General features: G+C 38.3%; 1 protein-coding gene across 3 annotated transcripts in view; it reads right to left on the reverse strand.

The window, feature by feature from the left end:
- Positions 1 to 604: 604 nt before the first annotated feature.
- The window catches only part of PCGF3 (polycomb group ring finger 3), a 54,645-nt gene continuing 30,457 nt past the window's right edge, over positions 605 to 24,792 (reverse strand). For all 3 annotated transcript variants that reach the window (XM_027653060.1, XM_027653059.1, XM_027653058.1), the window contains 8 exons: positions 22,168 to 22,285; positions 17,969 to 18,065; positions 13,069 to 13,124; positions 12,027 to 12,137; positions 11,416 to 11,504; positions 9,535 to 9,672; positions 7,766 to 7,846; positions 605 to 6,040 (listed from right to left, as the gene is read on the reverse strand). In XM_027653060.1, the coding sequence (XP_027508861.1) occupies positions 5,993 to 6,040; positions 7,766 to 7,846; positions 9,535 to 9,672; positions 11,416 to 11,504; positions 12,027 to 12,137; positions 13,069 to 13,124; positions 17,969 to 18,065; positions 22,168 to 22,276 (729 nt within the window). In that variant the 5' untranslated portion in view covers positions 22,277 to 22,285 and the 3' untranslated portion in view covers positions 605 to 5,992. The remainder of the gene's footprint in view (positions 6,041 to 7,765; positions 7,847 to 9,534; positions 9,673 to 11,415; positions 11,505 to 12,026; positions 12,138 to 13,068; positions 13,125 to 17,968; positions 18,066 to 22,167; positions 22,286 to 24,792) is intronic.

Genomic DNA, 24,792 nt, shown 5'->3' on the forward strand with positions numbered 1-24,792 from the left:
AATTAATTTTACCTAAAACTTCCCCCCCCCGGTATTACAATAAATCTCAGTGATCTTGAAGGAAAAAAGCTCTTCAACTTAAACAGTGGCCAATCACCAATGTGACAGAGACAAAACATATTCAGTTCACCAATCAAAGCCTCCTACAAGTAAGAGACCTTCCCCCCTCCCCCCCAGCAGCACACCTAAGTAAAATGAAACCTGAAAAGAATGTTTCCACACATTCTATTTAGCACCTGCACAAGTGAATGTCTGTGTTTCAGGGCACTGCAGCAGGTCCCTGTGCATCAACCCCAGGTAAGGGTAAGGTTGAAAGGAACGTAGGTCAGGACATAAAGACACCAAGACAATGGTGTTTTTCCTCTTGATGGCTGAAGCCATTTCATTTCCCATCTGGCAGTTACTTGCCACAGACATACTGCCATTCTGTGCAGTAGAGTAACACTTTGGGCCATCCTTGTGTTTCGAGTAAGAGGCTGATAATGACAATGCAATGCCATACCACCTCTGCTTCAGTCACACTGCATTTATTCAGCACCATGATGACTGCTAGATCCTTATGTTCTTGGGGGAAAATGGGACAATAACTTCCAGCCTGACAGTGTTTCAGTTAGTTTCTCTGCTTTTATTAACAAGCATATAATATTCATTGGCAAAACACTGGATACAAGCTTCACTATCATAAAATCAAAACATTAAGCATTAATCCCCAAAAGGCTTATTCAGACAAAACTAGCCACCAGTAGTACAGAAATTACACAGTAACACAAAGCATAAAAAATTGTAAACTTTTAAATGAAGCTAAGCCAAAAATATGGTGTTACACTGTGACAGTTCCAGAATCTTTATTATGCCACATGTGAGGAAAAAGGCTTAGTGGTTGCACTGGCTTATTGTCCCTTAACTGTAAAACAATGTTGTTGCAGAAGAACAGACTTTCCTTTTGTCCAGACAGGTCACTTGAATTCAAGATTCCATCAAACCAATACTTTCAGTTTCAAATAAAAGTTAACAAAAATAGTGAAATATCAGCATTCAAAAATCACAGCTCCTTCCTTCAGCCATACCTATCCATTTGCATGAATGATCCCGCTGGTTTCTGTGGAACCATCCACATTAATAGTAAAAGTTACCAATGTAAGTGTTCACAGAACTGGACATTTTTGTTCCTACCCTACCATCAGGATGTGGAGAGGTTGTTGTGGCCTCAACAGTTTTCCAAAGAGCCCTAAGTATGATCAAACATGGATCAAATAGTGGAACCATACCTTTAGTTTGTACATAAATAAACCATAGCTTCACAGTAAAACATTACCTATTGACTTGCCACAAGACCCAAGTTCCTAGATAGTTTTTGTCCTGACTGCAATTTTTGAATAGAGCAGGATTTGAAACATTGTTCCATGTTCTTTAATGTTGTTCTCTGCAGCTTCTACTTCAACAACAGATCTCATGACCTTAGTTGCAGTTAATTGTATCTTATGTAGAGATTTTCTTGTGTGGGACAATTTCTTTCCCTGTTATCAACTTTAGGCAGATTAACTGAAGTGTAGGTTGCATTAATGTTTCCAGTGAAACATCCAAACTGATTACCTGAGGAAAAACAGAAACTTGATTTTTCTGTTCAGTAAAGCCTTCTGTACAAAATGCATTTTGAGTACTGAAGATTCATCTCACTGATGTACAGACTGGTTGGCTTTTTCCTATTATATTTAGCTCAATGTAAGACGCAGAATGCTGTAAAATACGCAAGTTATATTTATCATCCAGCAGAAGAAAAAAGATCAGTAAATCCCCTAGGACTAACTATGTTGTTATAAAGACAGTAAGAGCCAGACAAGCTTTCAAAGGCTCATAGCCTACTGGAAAATAGCACCATTATAGTTGTAGTCTGATATTTTTTATGGTCCCATATCCCCTGAGGTGATAGTGTTGTGTATGCTATTGCACAACCAATAAAAATAAATATTCCCAGGTTTGATGGTACACAAATATACCAGACCTAACAATGGCACAAAACATTTTCAGATAGGCTGCAAGTCTTGTCGATTGCTTCCACAATTCACATTAAGGTTTCTTGCAAGATCATTTATTTCAAAATATTGCTGACAGATAGTTCTTGTACTTACACATTTTTTAAATCCCCTATTTCACTCGTAAAATAATAAAAAAAAAGGAACAAATCAGAAAACACACCCTCCCACCCCCAAATAATAGCCCCAAATAAAACCCCATTTCAACAAGTGAGAAAAGCTGTCTACATTCCTTTTAAATGTAATGGTAAATAGATGCTACATTTACAATTTAAACATATGCCTAATAAATGCATGTTTCAAACCTATTGCACAAAAGCATAAGTAATGCTCTTTATCCATACGAAACAAAAACATACAAATGAAAGCTACTCAAACTCAATGTAAAAGGAAGAAGCTTGTAAAAACATATTACAATTTCATTTTATATGCCCGTAAATAAAGCTGGACCACCGAAACAAAAAAATATGTGGATGGCAAAATAAGACAGAAGGCTTAAAGTAGAATAAATAATTTTATAAAGTTAAAATTTAAACCTCCAAATCTTATTTAAATTCAATATTATATATTCTATCTGAATTCTTTATTTTTTAATGAAACTATATTTAATGAGACTCTGAGCATGAATGATTCATCAGTCTCATTGCTGCTGAGGATAATGCAACAAGATACTCCTTTACTGCAATGATTTTTCAGCGTAAGAAATCGTAAAAACTACTTCACAGTAATGGCATCTTCACAAAAGCCAAAATAAACCACCATGATCTCATCAGGACTAAGAAACACCTATGTCTGAGTCTAAATTTTAGTTCAACTTTGAACAGTATCAGAATTTTTCTGCCCAATATAATCTTGATATAAATTAACTGTCCCTTAAGCATCACACAAGTGAAACAAGACTCTGACCCAAAGACAACCTCCCTCTGTATTGGAGTCTTTTACTGAGGCTAACAAATGGTCCAGACAGTCACATCACTCCCGAGGGAAAGAATTTTTGTAGTGAAGATGTTGTCACATGTGATTTAGAAAAATAACTGAGTAGCTTTGGATTTTTTGTTGTGGTTTTTTTTTTGTTTGTTTTTCTCTTTTTACTTGTGAGGTTTTATCAGATTAAACACATTCCAAAAGCAGTTACACACAATTACGAGCAAAAAAACCAGCTGTAGGTATTAATGCTGGCTTGAATTTACGTATCCATATAGTTATAAACAGAGTTTTCTATATACTGATAGCACCATAACAAATTCAAGTGATTCTAAAGGTGGTTATAAACTTATAAGTTCTATACTGTTATTACAGCAAGAGATAGATTTGAAAGGCTTCTGAATTTGCGTGTTTGTAATTAATTTCTCAGTTGCACAAAGTACAGGGAGGTAATAAAATCCCAATGTACTTACACAGCACTACATCAATATCTAGTCATAAAAAAAATTTCTGCAATACACACACTCTGAGGTAGACAGATCTCATATATATATGTAGGTGTGTATATGTATATATATGGAAACCATATATATATACACGGGTATATATACATATGGAAACCAAATATATACACACTCGTTTTTATGTATATATATTTCCTGGTTAAGGTGGTTAATCAGAATGCTGTCTGGCAGCTTTAATTTTATGTCTACATCAGGTTCAGTCACTGTGTGTATACTCTGGGTGCACAGAGGGGGGGACACTTACAGTCCTGTCCATATTCTCAGTGCCTCAGTGGCAACGCTAGCCCCTTATTTACACTAGAACAGCAACAACCACATAAACAGCACCAGAAAGGCCCAGCATGTCAGCTTGTGTACACATCCATACTACCTGCATTCACTGTTTCACGGAAAGTTTATAAAAATGGTAGACCTGTGAACTCATTTGTTCTTTTCTGCCAGTTCAAGTAATGTTAAAAGACAGAAAAAAAGCTAAAATACACATAGTTGAGTCCACAAAAAGACAAAAATCAGAGCCAAGTTCGATTCCATGGCTCACACGCACGCACACGCAAAACCCCACACGAGAATGCAGATGTGGAGTTCTGTGTAACCTAAACGTTCAAGTCAGCTCTCTTATACTTTCACCTGCAAGGACAGCAGCGTGTGTTGGCCCTTGCATGGCTCTCCTTTCCATCTCCACAATTCATTAGGCTCCCTTTCATTCTCTGCTCACATACTTCTTGATTTCCTTCCCATTCACATCTGTGACCATAATCAAAACGAGGAACTCTGCTCTTAAAGGTAAACAAAGTTGGGGCATCCCTTCTGCAGCAGTGGAGCTGGGAAAGAAGGACTGAAGACTCCAAAGAAGGAAACTGAGGGACATGTGCTGACAAATGTGGTGCTTTGAAAACTCAAGAAGAGGAGGAAGATTTAAAATGCTTGGATAAATCTCTCGCAGGACCAGCTATTGAGTTAATGAGTAACACTTTCTAGCAGAAGAGGAGAAGGAGCACAGCCAAAGGAAGCAGGACAGTTACAGGCAAACTTGCTTTCTTATCCATAGACAATTTATCAAAAAATAACAGGGTTTAACAACAGGAACAGCAACTAGCATTTTCAGCTGACTGGAAAACTCTTCCAAAATTAGGTTAACTATTTCCAGATGCCAATAATATGGCATAGACTGCTTTCAGTGACTTGACACCTGTGCCAGACAAATATTCTCACAATCATACTATATATGCCACACTGTATACAGCTTGCAGAAATCACTTTCAACTACTGTTTTTAAAAAGCCAATTATTTCAAAAAGCCCTACAAAAAGTGCAGTGAACCCTGCTAAGTGCCATTGAGGGTGCTTTCTAGAACACATATAGTTATATGTGTATATAAATGTATGTATCCATATATACATGTGTGTGTATCACCTTGCATCCATTAGGGCTGATGCAAGCAAAATTATCAGTTAAGGCCAAAAGGTGCTAAAATAATCTTGTCTGACTCCCCCCTCCACTCTACCCCAAGTGAGTTAGGAATTGCAGTAAGGAAAATGCTATAGTTTCATCAGAAAACAGCTAAAGGAAATATAAAGCTGTTTATAATATCTAAGGAATTTTTAATCAGTGAAATGAAAAGTCTGCAATACTCCCAAAGTTGTCCAAGAGCCACTATTTCAATAGCTAGTGAAAGCAAATTCACTCTAAATTAAAAACTGATTTCTGCAAGCCACAACTACAAAAGAAATGTCTGCTTTTTAAGAGATTCACAAATCTAGCACTTGTGAGCATTTGTCATTAAGTGGTGCAATTTATGCCATAGCAAAATATCAGGGCACATTAAAATCAACTGAAAATATTTCTACTACTCTTACCAAATTAACACGTATACAGAAGTATCAAAACTTTATTAAAACACAAGGTGAGGGAAAGCAATAACTGGGCAAAAATGACAAATTTATTGGTTTCCCAGATTTTCCGAAGTTTTCAATGCAGCATAATAAATTATCACCAGTCACTGTATCATTAGGTATGTTCAACGCTCTACAGAATAACTTGAATAAAGCCAATGCAATCAGGCATACTATATAAGACAATAACACTTTGCAAAAATATAGTTTTTAAAGATTCAGAATGCAAAAAGTAACTAAATGCAACTTGGTGTCAAAAGCAACATATTTAAATCACCCCACAACATTCTAACTTTTTTTCTGTGTAACTGTAAGAGACAAATCAGGCTGAGCTACATGGAACTGTGAAGTGTTTTCAGTATCTGTAAACTTAATGCTGGTAGTGTCTTGTTGAGTTGAGACTTCTTTCTTCCGTACAAAAAAAAAAAAGTATAAATATTTTCTGCCCAGGAGTCTAGGTTACACATCCATAGAAGAAATATCCAGGACAGTCCACTATGAAAGCCCTCGTCTTCCAAAATTACTCGGCTGGTTTGTGTGATGTGATTAGTGATGCACTAAGAAGGTGCCAGATGATAGTCTCTGCAAAAAACTCTGTCCAGAAGGACAATAAAGTTCTCTTACAGCAAGTCCATTTTGGGTCTATAATGTAGCAGTAGAGGTGCTTTCTGCAAGACAGAAATATCAGGTTAGTCAAGAAACAAACTCAGAACTGATCTATTCAGTAGGTAAATCTGCTATTTCATAAACTAAATCTTCAGTGAAAGACCAGAACAGCTATGATCTGGTAAAAATTCACCAAGACAAAGACAAGATGCAACTTCATCTGTGGGGCTCAAACAAGAGATAAAGAATCGTTTCCTCTTTGTCTGAGGAGCAGATCTGTTTTACTTGGAAAACTCATTCCCAGTAAAGGACATGTCCAGGAAGCAGCATAGTACGTAGTACGTCACGCTTAACAGCTCTGGCTTGATTCCTCTTCTGTGAAAGTGTCCACTGATTTTTTTTATGAATAGCTAAACTTCTAACAACCTGCACCATGGATTTCTGTGTCTCATGAAAACAATTACTTCTGTTTGTTTTTGCTGGACCTCCCACCTCTCAGTTTCATTTTACATCCCTAATGTCTTTCACTTGAGAAGGCAGTTTATAGTTCTCCCTTCTCCACATGACTCACAATTTTACAGATCTCTCTGAAAAAGGTGGAGAGTAGACTGCACAGATGCACATCAATTTGATGCTCCTGTGTGGTTCTCCCCCTAGCTTCCACATCCTAACATTTGCTTTGTATCCTTTTATTTACACCTACATTCAGCTTCAGGTGTTAATCATGTGTCACTCCAAATTGTAAAGGCTTCATCCAACATTTTATCATCAACTTGTGTTCACTGACCTAAATGACCAAAATGCTGCCAGTGCACTGTTACTGAAATACTCAAATCCATTTCGAGGTCATTCAGAAACATCGTACGAAACAGATTCCAGCAGGATTCCACTTGCAACATTTCTGCATTTTTACCACTGATCACTGACTTTATCCTGTGACTCATGCAAGTCAATTGTTTTTCTACTCCAAGACAGAAAAATGCTTCTCTATTCCCACCTGCACCTCTTACAGATAGGCACCTAAAGCCATCAAGTGGTTTTACCTCAGTGTACACTCAGAATGTGTTGCTTGTCCATTAAAAATCCTAACTTCTTGTTCAAATATTCCCACATATACATACACTGACTCTCTTCAGAGTTGACTTGCCTCCTAAGTGCTCCATTTTGCTATTCATCCTTACCACTTCATTTGAGCTCCCATTATTAATGCAATAAGTAATACACAGAATGAATTCCCAAGTTTACTATTCCATTTCAAGGAAGTTTTTTAAAGAAATCACAGTGAGCAAGTCAAAGATGTATTAAAATATTTTAATCACACCTGTTTATGTCTAGTAAGTGCTTCTTGAAGTCTCCTTAACTAGGACAGACAAACATTGCTATTACCATTTCTTCTTTAAAAGTTAAATTCTCTTCTTGAGGTACAGAAGAGACACTGTGTTGAAAACTTCTGCCTTTTCTGCATCAACTCCCCCACTTATGTGGACTAAACCCAGTTTTACTTGAAATGGTTAAAAATAATACTTTCTTGTAGCTTACACTTCCTTTGCCAGACTTGATAATTTAACATCTGATGTAGTGCTCCCTTTTTCCTTGCAATTAATACTTAATTCTCCTTTCCTTCATTTTCTTGGAAACAAATTAATACTTGGGTGCTTAAGGATGCTGTATTAGATATTTATAAAAGTATCTTTTTATCGAGTTTGCAGTATAGTCCCAAATCATACCTATTTTATAAACATTTTATTTGGCCAGTTCATTGTTTACTTGGAACCACTGTGTCATACCTTAAATCTCCATCTAGTAACAACTACAAACTTGAGTGTGTGGTCTTTGCCAAGAATCTCTTCATTGCATAATATGTCCAGCTGACAAAACAAAGGTGACAGTTAATTCACAGGGACACGGTACACGAAACAACATATTTCAGATAATACTACAAATGTTTGACAATACTTTGAATATACCGTACCTTTTCATCTTGCATTCGCTCTGCAGACAAAAATAATACCAGGAAAGAAAATATAACATCTGCTCTCAACATAAAGTGCTGAAAGACCATGTCTGTGCCTACCTAGGAATTACTGGACTTAACTGCTTGATTTACCTTCCCAAGCAATACTAACGCCCTTTCCTGAAAGCTTTACATGCTTTTAAAAAGGTCCAATAAAATGAGCAAGGAGACAGAAATCTCAAAGACCGCTGTTATTTAACATACTATGAAAATTTTTTTACCTTTTCTGGTATTTTGCCAGTCAGGCGGCATCATGAACTAAAAACAGGGAACATGCATGAAAACAGAAAATTCCACCAAGGTGGCTTATATCACAGCACTTTACCACACAGTTCAGAAAGGCCTGAATGTGCATGCAGTCCACTTACCTGGCAGTAACTCAAACCTACAATAGCCTAAAGCAAGCAAACAAACTTAAATCCTTCTACTTATCTACCTGTTGCTTGTACCAGTACAGTAATTACAGTATGATTTATGTAGGTTGTTAAATCACAGACTGGCAAAGTGCATTGGAGGGTTTAACTACTCATACCAAAAAAAAAAAAAACCCAAATATGTTCCTTTGAGCAATCATTGTAGCTATGCAGCTGCTGGGTTACAGCCAGGAGTCAACCATTTCCAAGCCAGCTGAGGGTAAGACAGGATATACTGCTGTGTTTCAGGAAGACTGGCAGTGCTTGGGGGCATATTCCAATCAGTGTTGGTGTGAAGTGAACAGAAGCTAGGAAGGAAGGAAAAGTTACAGAGATGCAAATTCACTGTTGACAAGTCTGAGCAGAAAGATGTTGACACATTGGACTGGATAGCACAGGAGTTGATTTGAATGAAAAGTCTTCAGTGAATCAGTGTAATAATATGGAATTCAGAGATGTCAAGCTGAGAGTCAACTGAGACGTCCAGTGACCAAGGCCTAGTAAAGTGGTAAACAGAGGCTGGTTTCATAGTTTGCCACTGTTAATTTTTGAATCTGATCTAGAAGTGCAAAGAATTGCCTTTCTGTACCTTTCACCATAAATTCTTCTGACAGTTTCAAGTATCCCCTGCAAAGGCAGGGAAAAGTAGGTGTCTGGTAACACTCTGGTTGTGGTAGGCAGCAATTCCAGGTTGAGCTTCAGTGAGAGTACAGAAAGGTACAAAGTCTTTGTGGTGCTTTCTCTTAAGCTGGGCTTCAGTAGCATTAAAGTGTTTTTTTTTTTCACTGCCTGACCCCTGCACAAAGTGTGAACTCTCTGAAAGGGTGGGGGTTATACCTAACTACAAAGCATTTTACCAGAGTCCATTTCAACACAGCACATAACCAAGCCTTTTAGCTCAACTGTTTATAGATGGACATGAAAAGATGCACTGCAAACTAAGTGGTAAGTCCTGTACAGACCCAAGAAAGAACAAGAAAATGGCAATATAAAATAATTCAAGAAGCAGTGTATGCTTCTATTTTCTGAAAATAAAATCAGACTAAAAGACATCAATTTGCAAAGCAACAAACCCACCCTTTAAAAGCTTTTATATATGTAGATCTATTTTTTAAAATTAACATATTACCTCATTAAAAGAAGAAAGGTTGAGTTTTTTGGCAATGAACTTCTTTAGATGCAAAACTGTTGCTTGTGCTGAGCAACGAATCCATTTTCGTTTCAATCCACGCAATTTGCTGCTATTGCACTCCAAGCAGATGCTTACCTTCAGGAAAAAGCAAACAATCAGGAGCTGGCTGGAATAATTTCCTGCAATCCCCATAATGTATTCCACATGCAGTTTTTATTAATACAATAAAGTCAAGAAGCACAGTACCAGTATTCCTTAAACTGCAATGCCTTTAAAAAAAAAAACAAACAACATTTTCTAACATCTTGTAAGGTGAGTGATAAGCACTAGACAAAAAAAGTTCAAGAAAGAATTTTTGATGTTGGAACAAGGCTGCTTCATCCCAAATTCATAGGTTGTCAGTAGTGCAAGAGGACCATATGTTAAAAGTTAGAGCAACATAAACGGTAAAAAAACCATTGACAATTTTAATGATTGCTTCTAATACCTTACTTTCAATGCAATTGCTAAATTCGGTTTAAAGTAGAATTTTAACACATTTAAATGAGAATTTAAAGTTTAAAAGAATAGATACAAATAGTATTAAAAAATTTTCAAGTTCTAAATATTACCCCCCCCAGGAGGGAGGGATAATATTTAGAAATTCTCATGTCTTTTCCCATCCAGTTGTTCATTAATTAGTCTAACCTCTTTGTGATTATATACTTTATGCACTAAATGGATCTAGTGACAGGTACAATCCCTTTGAAAGTTCCCTTACATGGCAGTTGAAAAGAAAATTAACCTAAGCTAGAGTTACTCTGAACACACATTGCAGGACAACATGAAAGGGATGCCTTGTTTATTCCAAAAGGAGTTTTCACCTTCAGACATGCTTTGTCTCCAAAACTTAACAGTGGGTTTCCGAGCTTTTATACTATTTTTAAGTTATGGGATTAACACTGACTCAGTATTGGAGACTGAAAACAAGATAAATAAATAGTAAGTTACTAAAAGTGCTGCTAAGGAAACCTCTCTGTCTAACTATCCAAGACCCACTCTGGCAGTCATACTTGCATGACCTGAGTTAGGACCAAAGACCCTTCACAGCTACACACCCCACACTGACACATTCAAGCCAGGCTTCCTTACCAGCCCAACCCCAGGTTTCCCATAGCAGTCTCAGATGTCCTAATCCTTAAAATAATTTAATCTTGGTGCAGTAACTAAATAACAAAGCAACAGCCTGAGCTGGAATCTCTGATGAGGAACCCGGAACAAAGCAACCCCTGGGCTTTTATACCCTCACAGTCTAAGCACACATAAATCTGGGGGTCATTGGCTCCTGCTGTGTCTCAGTCTCTGGTCACCTGGCTGGGTCACAGGTCCCTGTGCCCTTTGTTAAGCAAAGGGTCGACAGTTCCTGGCCTGTTGCCTCGGGCTCCCACCCAGAGCTCAACCTGCAGCTCCCACTGCAGCTGCACACGGAGCTACCGGTGCTGAATGTGTTCTTTAACAGTGCAAAATGTTTAATTCATAATTACAGATACACATTCAGCTCAATGTATCACAGTAACACTGAGATACACTCCTTCAGAAGGTCAGGCAAATTACCTGAATTTGTTATGAAACCTAATAAATACTTTGGAAACTCAAACAGTCAGAACTATCAAATCTTAATGCAAATGTCTTTAATGTATTCTTTGTTCCTTCCAAAACCCAAAAGTAAAAAACCCTCAGGCTTACAAAAAAGCATTGGACAAACTGCACCTTATTTGCATCAGAGAACAGAAAAAGCAGCTTGAAACAGTTATTTTCTTTTCTGTTAGATTACCAAAGTTAGCTTATCAAAGCACTACAGCTAAAACACAAGATAAAACTAGATTCCTATAAGCTCACCTGTTCGTCACTTCGGTGGTAGTCATTATCTTCCTCCTGTTTTTCCTCTGAAGTTTCTTTATTTAAATTTTCATCTGCTTTAGTTTCACCTTAGATAAAAAACCCCAGACATATGTGTTTTTTACACATATATATATATATATAAATAATTTTCATATATAAGACCCAGAAATACTCAGCAGCAGTTTAGAATGCTAATACAATTAAAACAGCCCAGTTCAGGATTGCAATATAGAATAAACTTTGCCTTTCCCCTTATCAGCTTAGGCAAAACTAGCAGCCAACAGCCTGTCAACATCAAAGAGGGGAATACCTATGGAGCACAACCTTCAGTTCCACAGTGAGCAGCCCAGCAGCCAGGCAACTTCACAGTCCCCATGCAGGCACTGCTGTGGAGACCGACTGCCACAAGCCATGTGCCATGACCAGCTGAAAACAAAGACTCTGTGCACAAAAAAGGGACAAAGCAACAATTCCATGCTCACTGTATTCTTCACTGTTATGAAATCATTGTGACTGCAATACACTAACTAGGCACGCCTCCAACAGGTCTGTTCATCAATTTACTAGCCATCACCCAACAAAGACAGAGTAAAGAAAGGACCATTTACCATTTCGATGAGAATCTAGGTGCTGTTTTGTGGAACATGTCTCCCCTTTGATGTCCCCTGGAACTTCCATGCCCAGTTTGTGATAAAACTCCCTTTGCTTTTTCATTTCCGCTGTTTAAAATTGCAAATATTAATCCCTGTAATAAAGTTCTAATGCAATATTTATGAAGTTATTCCAAATCCCTTCCCTCTTAAGGATCGCCAGCAAGTAGTGGTGTTCTTATTATTTACTATCTTCTATCTCTGCTATTGTATCAAGTCATGCCTTCAGCTTATTTTTCAGAGTTAGAATACCATAAAGTCATTTGCATAGCTACTACTGTAGCATTCCTACTAGAATGAGATGGTATTTAAAATACTGTAGTTACTTTTGAATATCCACCCACAACATTTCAGTCAAACCACTGGTTTTGAATTTTTATTTATAGTTCTGATTTCCAATATCCTAGAAATAATTTTTAAATAATCTATTTAATCTTACTGATGTTTGAAAATGTTCTGTTTTTTCAGCTTAATTAAAATCCTCTATTCAAATGAAAGTTTTAACACACATTAAGACAAAAAGATCACATTTCTATAAAGTACTTCTTTAGTTAAAACACATCTAGTGCCAAAGAGGATTACGAAAACACAAAATAAAGTTCCCTGATAAGGACTCACAGAATTGCAGAAACTAAAAGCTTTTCTGCCTTTTTCCTCTGAGAATTCTAGAAAGCTTGCACAGCAGGTTTAAGTACACAGTTTAACAAAACCAAATCAGTTATGGTGTGCCAACACTCAAAAGATAAACAACTATTCCACTTTACATAATAGTGCTTTCAGAAGAAATATCCCATGTTGCCTCCCACCACCCCCACACTGAATTGCTGCTAGAATGGGTATGAAATGAATCATTAAAAATTACACAGATGAAAGAATATAGTTTCCCATTGTATTTTTCTTCAGTTGCCCTCCCTTTTTCATCACTTGAAACTTTCTTTTATCTTTATGTTAAAAAAGTATGTGCAAACTGACCTCCAGGAAAGGCAACACCATAACTTACCTTCTTGGAGGCCTGGCACAAGTTTGTAAACAATATCTTGCATTGTTCTGTCATGACTAGCAAGAAGAAAAACAAAATCAAAAGCTTAAGTCAACCTTCTTGATTCAAAACATTTCTCTTTAAAAAGTTCCAGTACTAAATATATGTAAAAATCTCTAAATTCACCCAAGATGAATTTCACTTCTCAAATCAGGACTTCTATCAAACCAGAAAGGATGGTAACATAACATAAATTATGAAAAAGCGCAGCTAAGACAAAAACCAAATGGAAGTTTGAGAAAGAACAGTCTGTGGAGGAAATCAACCCATGACCTCCAACATCAAGACAAGTACGTCACTAATAATCTCAAAATTCTTAGACAACTTTGAGGTAAACTCATTTTTATTACAAAAGAACCAAGGATAGCCTATTTCTCACCCTTACAGACTCATCTCTACAAGGTTTCTCTAAAATGCATGAGAACAGTTGACAGAAAAAGACCACGACAATTAAATTTTACTTTGCTCTTAAAAGACAGCATTTTGACTGTGAGAAACATTGTGCAGCTAAGTAGCCTGTACAGATAGTGTGGCTCAAATAAAAAAAAAAGATAATGATCCCATTGAAACTCGAGCAGTGGGACCAGTTAAGATTCTACACTTTAATTCCCAGCTCATCAAGATAAAATTCTGTTCTAGTCTAAAATAAGTCACTGTCTGAAAGAAATTAAGTATTACCCTAAATTCCAACTAATAACTTACCCTAAACTCCAATCAGTAACTATTATCAGAAGCATTTCAAGTGTCTGTCTTGGCTGCTGTAATGTCATAACCCCAAAAGAGTTTGCAATATCAAACTCTGAGTCTGACTTAAACAGAAGAGGCTTACGAGAGCAGTCTCAGGCTTCTCGTCCCCTGACATGAGCACTTCAAAGCAGTGGAGATCAATGAACAAGTAAAGAAATGATGGCAAATCAACACATTTACAACCAGTAATTATTCTAAGTAGCACTACAAGAAGAATCAAAATACCAATAGTTCTTAATTCATGTCATTTCAACCAGTAGCAATCCCATTTGCACAGGCTGGGATTATTAAGTGCCACAAGTGCCACATAAGGATTGCAGACACATCATCAAAAACGTTTCAACAAAAATAAGTAAATAAGACATCACTAACAGATCAGAGGTGATAATCTGGGCATTTTTTACCCAGATGAACTATATGACCATCAAGGTCCCTTACAATCCAGTGTTATGATTCCATTTAACAGCATTAAGAAATGTGAAAAAGGAGATGCATTTGGTTTACCTAGTTTCCAGACACAGGGAGATGAATAGAGGAGTTACATTTTAATACAGCTTGTGAAACTCCTAACTGTCAATTCTTTATTTAAAAGGATTCCATAAGTATATCCAAAAGTAGTCTGGACAAAGCCTGTTTCAGTTTTGAAAGGGTAACATTTTACAACGAGTTCAAGCAGCTTACTTCACTTGAAGCATATTCAACAATGAAGTAACAAATTGCTTTGTAAGTGTTCTCAATTTGATGCTGTTTCCTGGTCCCTCTTTGCACAAGAAACAGGCAACGGTATATGCTTGTGGTATTACAGAAGACAAATGTTGTCTTACATGTAATTTATTCATTCTTGCCTATTTTCACCTACTTGTCCCTTTAATTATACACTCATACAAAATATTATCAGTGTATCATATAACACATTATCAGTGTACACCATTAGTCTTCAACTCCAGAGGCAGCATTATTAGTTTCAGGCTCCTGAATGAGGATGAGCTTAAGCCATGTGTGTACAAAACACTGACAGTTTTCTGTGAAGGTGCAACCCGACTCCTTTGCTATAAGCATTGCTTCAGAAATTGTTACAGAACTGAGAAAGGCACACGGGAAAATGCTACTAACAAATGCAAACTCTTTATAAAAGTAGATAAAACACTACTTGATATGCAATAGCTAATGCAAACATACTGTTACAACTATTTTCATCAGCAAGAGTTACTACACTGCAGCAAAATGAAAAGAATGCACTCAAGGAAAAGAAAAACCAACAAAAATACTTGGTAAAAAAGAAGGAAACTGGTGAACAATACTAAATACGTATTAGAGATCAAAACAGAGCAAAGGACAAGGTCATCCATTCTAGAGATTAATGCCACTGGTCTAGTATTTTTGCTGCCATACTGCTGGCTTAAACAGTCCGGAAGGTTCTTGGAATGCACTGATGGTAACTTCCTTCTCCAAGCAATAGAGAAGCCAACAAGGAGAGATGTTACCCCGGACCTTGTTCTCACCAACACTGAGAGGATGGTGGGGAATATGAAGCCTAAGGTCAGTGTGGGCTGCAGTGACCATGAAATGTTGGAGTTTGACACCCTTAGGGGAGTGAGGAGGGTGCACAGCAAGCTCACTTACCCTGGGGTTCACAAGAGACAAATTTGGCCTCTTCAGGGATCTGCTTGGTAGGGTACCACAAGAAAAAGCCCTGAGGGAAAATACTGGTCGATATTCAAGGATCACCTCCTCCAAGCTTAGGAGTGATGCAGACCAACAAAGAGGAAGTCAGGAAAAAATGCCAGGAGATTTTCATGGATGAACAAGGAACCCCTGGACAAACACAAACATACGAAGAAAGCCTGTAGAAGGTAAAAGTAAGGACAAATAGCCTGGGAGGAGTACAGAGAAACTGCCCAAGCAGCCACAGATAACGTTAGGAGAGCTAAAGCTGTGATAGAATTAATTCTGGCCAGGGACATCAAGGGTAACAAGAAGTGTGGGCTCTTTCTGGTTACCTGGGACGTGGAGAAAGATAAAGTTACTCAATGACTTTTTTTGCTCCAGTCTTCATCATTAAGTGCTCCAGCCACACTGCCCAAGTTGCAGATGGCAAAGGCAGAGACTGGGAGAATGAACGACCCACTGTAGAAGACCAGGTTCAAGACCATCTACGGAATCTGAAGTCCAGGGGACTTGATGGGTCCTCAAGGAACTGCTGAGGAAGTAGCTAAGCCACTATCCACTGTATTTGAGAAGTTGTGGCAGTCCAGTAAGTTTCCCACTGAAAGTAAAAGAGGAAATGCAACCCAATGCATAAAAAGGGAAATAAGTAAGACCTGGGGAATTATCAGCCAGTCAGTCTCACCTCAGTGCTCAGCAAGATCATGAAGCAGATCTCCTGTAAACTATGCAAACACACATGGAAAATAAGGAGGTGATTGGCAACAGCCAACAAGGCTTTCCCTAAGGGCAAATCATGTCTGACAAATTTGGCCTTCTATGATGAGGTTACAGAGGTGGTGGATGAGGAAAGAGTGACTGACGTCGTCTTTCTGGACTTGTGCAAAACATTTCACACTGTCCTGAATGACATCCTTGTCTTTACACTGCAGAGACATGGATTTGACAGATGGAGCACTTGGTGGATAAGGAATTGCCTGGATGGTCACACTCAAGAGAGCTGTGATCAGTGGCTCAAAATCCAAGAGAAGACCAGTGACAAGTGGTGTCCCTCAGGGTCAGTAATGCCACCGGCGCTGTTTGGCAAATTTGTCAGCAAAATGGACAGTGGGATCGAGTGCACCCTTAGCAAGTTTTCCAAAAACACCAAGTGCAGTGGAATGGTCAAGCACATTGGAGGGAAGGGATGCCATTCAGGCTTAGAAGGTGGGTCCATGTGAAGCTCATGGAGTTCAACAAGGCCAAGTGGCACCTGGGTGCTGGCAAACCCAAGCACAAATACAGGCTGGGCAGAGAATGGATTGAGAACAGGCCTGAGGAGAAGGACTTGGGGGTGTTGGAGGATGAGACACTCATCCTGACCCAACACTGTGGGTTTCCAGTCCACAAAGCCTACTGCATCCTGGGCTGTATCAAAAAAAATTTGGCCAGCAGGTCGAAGGAGGTGATTCTGCCCCTCTACTCTGCTCTCACGAGACCCTACCTTGGAGTTCTGCATTCAGCTGTGGGGCCCTCGGAATACAAAGGACGTGGGCCTGCTGGAGCAGGGTCACAAAAATGATGAGAGGGATGGACCTCCTCTCCTGTGAAGACAAGCTGAGAGAGCTGGGGATTACAGAGCTGGACAAGGAAGGTTCAAGGGAGACCTTAGAGCAGCCTTTGAGTACCTCAATGGAGCCTACAAGAGAGCTGAAGAGGGACTTTTTACAAGGCCACGTAGTGACAGGACAAGAGGGAATGGCTTTAAACTGAAAGAGGGTAGGTGTAGATTAGATAAGAAATAGAAAATCTTCACCATGAGAGTGTGAGCCACTGGAATAGGTTACACAGAGAAGCTGTGAATGCCCCACCCCTGGAAGTGTTCAGCCCAGGCTCTATGGAACTTTGAGTCACCTGATCTAGAAGAAGGTGTCCCTGCCCATGGCAGGGAACTACATGACTTCTAAGGCCTCTTCCAATCTGACCCATTCTATGATGATTTTATGATATTCTTACCTGTTTCTATGACCTAAACAGACCTTTGAAAGATTAACTGAATGACAGTGCTGAAAAATTATTTCTCTCATTACTGTGAGACACTGAAAAGCACTGTTCAACTAAGAATAATTATTGAAGATTTTGTAAAAGTGTAATTTCTACAAATGTTTCAATATGTAATTGTTACAACCCAAGCATATAAAATGTGGAATGACTAAATCCTATTAAAATCACACAGAAATTAAACAGTGAAGGGCATACTTTGCTTGTTTTTAACTCTAGAAGAAGCTGCCATGCTAAAGAGTTGCAAATTCATAGCAAAGTTTGATCCTGCATCTCCTCAATCACCTTCAAACTCCCTTTTAAATGTTTAATATGCTGATAAGCAAGAAAGAAAATCTGGGAAAATCTGTATTAAAGGGGATGAACCAGTCCAGAGTGAAATTACTTGCACTTCTGCTTTTATACTTACCCAATATACTGTAATGGGTGGCTCTGATGTATAACAATTCTACAGGTTGGACAAGTGTTGTTTTCCTCCAAATATTTCACTAGGCAGCTTCTACAGACTGATAACAAAGACATTCACAATTAAAAAGTAATAAAAGCAGCATAATAAAAGTTTGTTTTTCTAAAGTCACAGAAATGCACCTTATTGAAATCTACACAAAGCTCATTTTTTCCCACCATATGTGCATGACGTTTAATCATGCAGAATACAGTTTTCATTATCTTTCATTAATTTTTTTTCATACAGGAAACCAGAATTAAGGCATTCATGCCTATATAAAACCTTCCTAATACAGCATATAATGTAAGGTCCCACCCTTAAAATTTACTAGAGCAATTTCTAGCAGCTCAACATTCAGTTTGCATGGCCAACATTACAGGAACTGTACACCATTAAGGTACTAAGCATATTTGCTTTAACCAAGGCCACATATGGAACAAACATGTGTGGTGGCAATGAACCCAATGCAAAAAAAATATTCCAAAGCTGAGTACTTTTTTCAGAGAACAGAAAACTTTCAGAAAATGGATAACCAGGTGTTATTTTACTCCTAATTTCCGCAGAGTACACTACAGCTAAGAGTCCACCAGAAAAAAAAAAAAAAATTACAATCACAGACCTTCAGTATTAGTAAAATGCCTGGGAAGGAGCTGCCAAAGTAGTCAATCATAAAGCTGCATGCTTCCTGAACTGTTTCCATATGCATACACGCAATCACCTGTATCTCTTTCAGAGTGAACTATTTACACTCCACTCTCCTCTGTCCTGCCCAAAAACAGTACCCATAAAATACACTACTACACGCTATCCTGACTCACTTGAGGTTACAACTTGTAAGTTAGAGGGGAAAAAAATCCCGGAGGAATAACTTTTTCTTGAAGAGCAGTAGCTCATGTAGTCTTGATATTAATGCACTTATCACATAAAATGAAAGAACTTCTGCAGCTACAGTGCCACCTACCTCCCAAACAAGATAACAGTGCAACTAAATAATACCCAAAAAAAAAAAAGGTAACAGCAAATGAAGCATTTTAAGTTTGCATTGTGCTTTGTATTTACACACCTGGGATGGCAGCACTGCGGCTGGCAGAGCTCATAGCTTTGCACACTACACACAGATCCTGCAGAGCAGTTTGTTCCAGTGGAATGCCAAAGCAGTTGATCCATTTGCAAAAGCGAAGCCAAATCTCAGTCTTACCAAGTTGATGAAAGCAGAATCTGACAGTGGAAGCAGGGATAGATATTCTGGAAAGAGTATGGGGATGTTGCTGGCTTGTGCACGAATGGGGTCAGGAAGGCCAAATCACAGCTGAAGATGAATTTGGCAAGGGACACGAGGAGTAAGGTCTTCCATAGGTACGTCAGTCAGAAAAAGAAGGTCAAAGAATGCGTGGTTCCCAGATAAACATGACTGGCAAATCAGTAACAATGGATGAGGAGAAGGCTGAGGTACTCAACTGTTTTACCTCACTCTTCCCTGGCAATCTCTCTTCCCACACCTCTTGCATGGATAGGGGAGTAAAGTCCCTTCCACTGTAAGGGAAGATCAGGTTCGTGAACACCTGAGGAGCCTGAATACAGATAAATCTAAGGGACCTGATGAGATGCCTCCCAGAGTCTTGAGGGAACTGACTGATGTAGTTGCCAAGCCACTCACAGCGACAGTCATGCCAGAGATAGTCAGGTGAAGTCCCTGGTGACTCAGAAAAGGGAAACAGTGCACCCATTTTTAGGAAGTAGTAGAAAGGAAGGACGACCTGGGAAACTACCAGCCTGTCAGCTTCACCTCTGAGCCTGAGAATATCACAGGACAAATCCTCCTAGAAGCAGTGCTAAGGTACAGAGAGGGTAGGGGAAGTGCTTTGGGACAGCCAGCACGGCTTCACCAAGGGCAAGTCCTGCCTGGCCAACCTGGCGGTCTTCTATGATGGAGTTACTGCATCAGTGGACAAGGGAAGAGCTACAAATGTCATCTATCTGGACTTCTGCAGCGACCCTTGACAAGGTCCTCCACAATATCCTTCTCTTTAAATCAGAGAGACAGGAATTTAATGAATGAACTATTCAGTGGATAAGAAATTGGCCGAATTCAGTTTTAAGAAATTTGGCCCTGTCCATCCAGACGACTGGCCTTGGTCCTCCAAATGAGTCTCTCCAAGGGACTCAAGAATTTCATTTACTACTGAAGGGACTCTGAATGGCTAAACGTCAAAACATTAGAGAAAAATGAAAAAGGAAAAGAAAACCGTGCAGTTCTGAGTAGAACAGAATGAAAATTTCAGAGTGGTGTAACTCTGAAGAGAGTTCACTATCTCAACAGGCACGGAAATTTCATGATAGATTTTGGAAGGCTGCTTTTCCAGGAACATATATTATTAGCATCACCATACACAACACAAACAGTGCCAATATGTATGAAGTTTTTTTACACAGACAGGGCTGTGTGCTTTTCTCACAAAACTGTAATTCTACAGGACACACAGAGAAACACTATTCAGAAAATATCGACTGTCAAAATAAGAGAGGCACAAGCCAAAAAAACCCCAAAAAAGCAGCAGCAGAAGGTAGTAAGGCACATGCCCTGGTTTTGGAAGCAAGCACTGTAGCACTGTGGATTAATCTACAAATTTCTTCCATAAGCAAATGTAAGAAATGGTGCAGATGATGTCAGCTGAGGGGTATTCATAGCATTCTGGTTTATTTTAAAGAACAATGAAAAATGACCCCCTAGCTCTGTGTCAGCCACGTTAACTTGTTATAATACCGGGTTTGTATGTAATCTTCTCAATAGCAGCAGTAAAGAAATTCTGGCAAAACTAATCTAGTTTTAAGGATCTCACTTTGAAAACAACACTATGGAAATTAGGATGTGAAACAAATGCAGAAAGGACACAACACACTGCTGTATCCAGCTCTGGGGCTCCCAGCATGAGGAAGGATATGGATCTCTTGAAGCGAGCCCAGAGGAGGGCCATAAAATTGATCACAGAGATGGGAGCACCTCTCCTAAAAGACAAGCTGGGAGTGTTGGGGTTTTTCAGCCTGGAGAACAGAAGGCTCTGGAAGCAGCCTTCCAACACCTGAAGGGGGCAACAAGAGAGCTGGAGAGGATGTTTTACACGGACATGTTATGATAGGCTAAGTAGGAATGGCTCTAAATTGAAGGAGGACAGATATTAGAAAGAAATTTTCACTGTGAGGGTAGTGAGACACTGGAACAGGCTGCCAAAAGAAGCTGTGGATGTCTCATCCCTGGAAGCGCTCAAGGCCAGGTTAGATAGCCTTTGAGCAACATGATCCAGTAGATTGGAATTAGTTTCAAGAACCTTTATTTGGTTCTTGGAATCACAGAATGAACCGTTCTATGATCCTATGACCCCATAAGGACACCCAAACCAACATGAAATGTGACAAGAACAACAAACTCATTAAAGCTGCTGAACAGAGCTTCTAAATGGAATATAATAAAAAATGTAATCATTGACCAATCATGAGCACTGTATTTCCCCTTTTTTAGACATATTAGGTGAAGAATAAGTCTACTTCCAAGAAAATTTAGCACCGTAAGTCATTCAGACATTCAACAACATACCAGCTTTGTGACAGAGTAATTTCAAAACATGAGATGCTTTGCAAGCCTCTAGGCCATACGTCACTGATATGAAATCAGAAATTTATAAAGTAATCCTAAGACAAACATCTACCCTATCCCAGTATTTCGGAACACAAGTGTATTTCTAGGGTACAACACAAAATACTATTCTTTATCCAGAAACTATGGCTGCTTTCTGCAGAGGAACAGGAAAGTGAGAGACACCGTGAAGGCTCCAGGTAGAGAATATATGCTATGTCAACTGTGACAGAAAAGTAGGTATTCCACATTCCTTTAGCAGGAAGACAGACTGCATTTGTAAATGCTTACATTACCACTAATTGTGTATGGCTTCAAGTTTGTGCAATACAGCTTTAATGTTCCCTTCATTTGCTTTGACAAAGAAGCAAATAATCTGTTAAAGAAAAGCAGTGTCTAGCAAAGCACAAGCTATTCTGGATGATGCACAATAGATTTTTTAAATTTCAACTCAAAAGCACTACAACATGTTGCATATCAAGTTAAAAAAAAAAAAAGGCAACTTTAACTTAATTATACTTCTACTTACAAGTATGTAAGCATTCTGTTACAGTAGTAGCATCAATCAGGTATCCATTGCACAGACGACAGGTTATATGGGCATTAATGTCCCAAAGCTTAATCTTTCTTGTTAGCATCTTTGGTGCCTGCAGAAAAGACACATCATAAAGTAACACAGCTGTAGTGACAAGGCAAAAGTTACTTTAAGAATAAACAATCAGCTAGCATTAACCCTAAAGCTTTTATAGAGCTTTACACTCATGCAACTCATGTGCGTGTGCACATACACGCACACAATGTCAGCACTAACTTTTATGTCACTTCACAGAAATGAAACAATGTAAACCCCACGCTATTTTGCAGGTCAGTATTTCAACAGCATAGAAAACAGTGCTATTGATAAGTTCCTTTACCAACCAAGGGACCTGGATTTAAGGTGAAACCCTATTATTCTTAAGTAACTTAAGTCATCACGTTCAGTCTCGTAATAGTGAAAAATTCACAAAAACATGGAGAGAGAAAATCCGCAAAGCAATTTCAGAATCAAAAGTGTTTTGACAACTGAAAAGTCAAAGTAACTAGGTCTGATTTGGCATATTATATTTAACCACACTTTTAAGTGTTTGCCTTGTGTCAGTATGGTTAGACCACAATTTTGAATCTATCTCTCAATAATGGATCTGAAAAGTTAACCTTTTGAAATTCCTTTATTTAAACACAAGTAAATTAAAAGTTACATTGCAGATTAAAATAATTTCATTGGCAGAGCTGCAGTTTATTGTACTAAGAAACTGGAATTAGACAGTTTTCATTTCTCTTGAGCGTGGGATGGCATAATCACCTTTAAAAGGAAGAAATATCAGACATTAAAAATGAAACAGCTCATTTAACTTTTTTTTGCAGCAATTTCAATTGCTTATTGAAACTACATAAAGCCCATGTCTTAACAAATAAACTCCTATCTTTTAAACACAGCTATGTTTTTTAAAATATACTGAAAATTGTACTGTTACTACTAGAATGTTGGCAGCATTCTAGTTAATTAACAGAGAAGGCTAAACTTGCTTACAAGCTACTACCTTTGGTTCCCACACTGCAGAATTCACCAAATTACACTGTTTTCCATTAAACTGATTTTACTGTCCCTGAGTCACAAATACAGGTTTTCATCTAGCTTAGTTTGGAAAACATTTCAGAATTCAAATGGTAACACATGTTCCCCAAATTTCACATAGAAATATTGTAACAAGATTGTTTGATCTTTGTCATCTTCATTTTCTATGTTCAGTGAAGTGGTACTAAGCAAAAAGAACTATCAAAAGGCAAACTTCCACACCAATCTGCTGAAAAGTACCTTATATTCCACTATAAACTACGGGAAAGCATATCCAACACCCACACGTTCAAATCTACATTGTCCTATACAAAAAAGACTAGGAAGACTTCCAGTTCTCATGGCTAAGAACAAGTGATGGGGGAAGAAAAAAATAATCAAATTTATTTTACGGTATTTGAGATTTATTTATTAAGCTAGTGACTAGTCATTACAGAAGAATGAAAGAGCAGCTTGGTTTTGCAGTATACAAAATAGGTCAGGATTTATGCTTGGAAATGAATTACTTCTCTAAATTGTATTCTATAGATTTATTTCTAACCATCTGGAAACCAGACACATATTAAATCCTTGCAAGTTAGTGCACGAGGTCACCAGGTAAAAGCTACTGGACGAGGCAGGTACCTTTCTGTAGCACAGATGAAGAGCCTTCAACATCACTCTTTTAAAAGAGTTCTGGAGATGGCTTAAAACTACCAGTTAAATAGAAAGTCAGCAACATTAGAAAACACAATCCATGACAGGCAAATGAGAAATTAACCTCCACGGATACTTAAAAAGGCTGTATTAATACAACTCTAGTTACTGCTGCAGGCAGGAATTCAGAAGAAAATATTCAAGATCACAACAGACTGAATCCAAACACTAAGGCAGAAGAGCCAAAGATACCACAGTGAAATGTGAAACAGGGAAATCATTTATTTTCTAGAAAAAGCACAACAATTTTTCGTCATTATAGTAGACACAAGCACTGCCACTAGAAGAACCATCAACAAATAAAAACCAGTTCAGATGGGGTATGATATTATGAGAACAGTGAACGAACCACACAATGAAGAAGATAAAAATAATACAAAATAGTAATAAACCCCATCGTGCTAGAAAAAGAAAAAAAAAGCAAGGATAATACACACTTCACCAACTGAATGGGAGTTTTCCAGTACATTTTGGTACTGGAAAAATTAATGTCTTCTAGAACACCTAGAGCAAGTCTGTCAAATCAACCTTATGAAAATGTCATGCACCTTTCAAGAAGGACAGAAAAGCCCTCTCCTTATATGTTTAAAGAATTGAAAATGAGAACTATTGGAAGAAGCAACACAAAGGGAACAGGGTTTTACAGAGCAGAAGACACTACAGTTTCAAAACATGATAAAACCTACAGCAGGAGATTTCTCCAGAAGCCTGTCCCACGCTGCTGTGTTGCAGCTGCTAAAACATGAGAAGGATCTCTTCTCTGCTCATGCAGAGGTCCAACATGGTAGCTTCAACACAGCTTGAATCTCCAACAAGCAATTCAACTTTTTAAGGTCTGTAAGC

The sequence above is a fragment of the Corapipo altera genome, unplaced genomic scaffold (genome assembly GCF_003945725.1).
Source record: "Corapipo altera isolate COAL_440 unplaced genomic scaffold, ASM394572v1 61305, whole genome shotgun sequence".
Lineage (NCBI taxonomy): Eukaryota > Metazoa > Chordata > Aves > Passeriformes > Pipridae > Corapipo > Corapipo altera.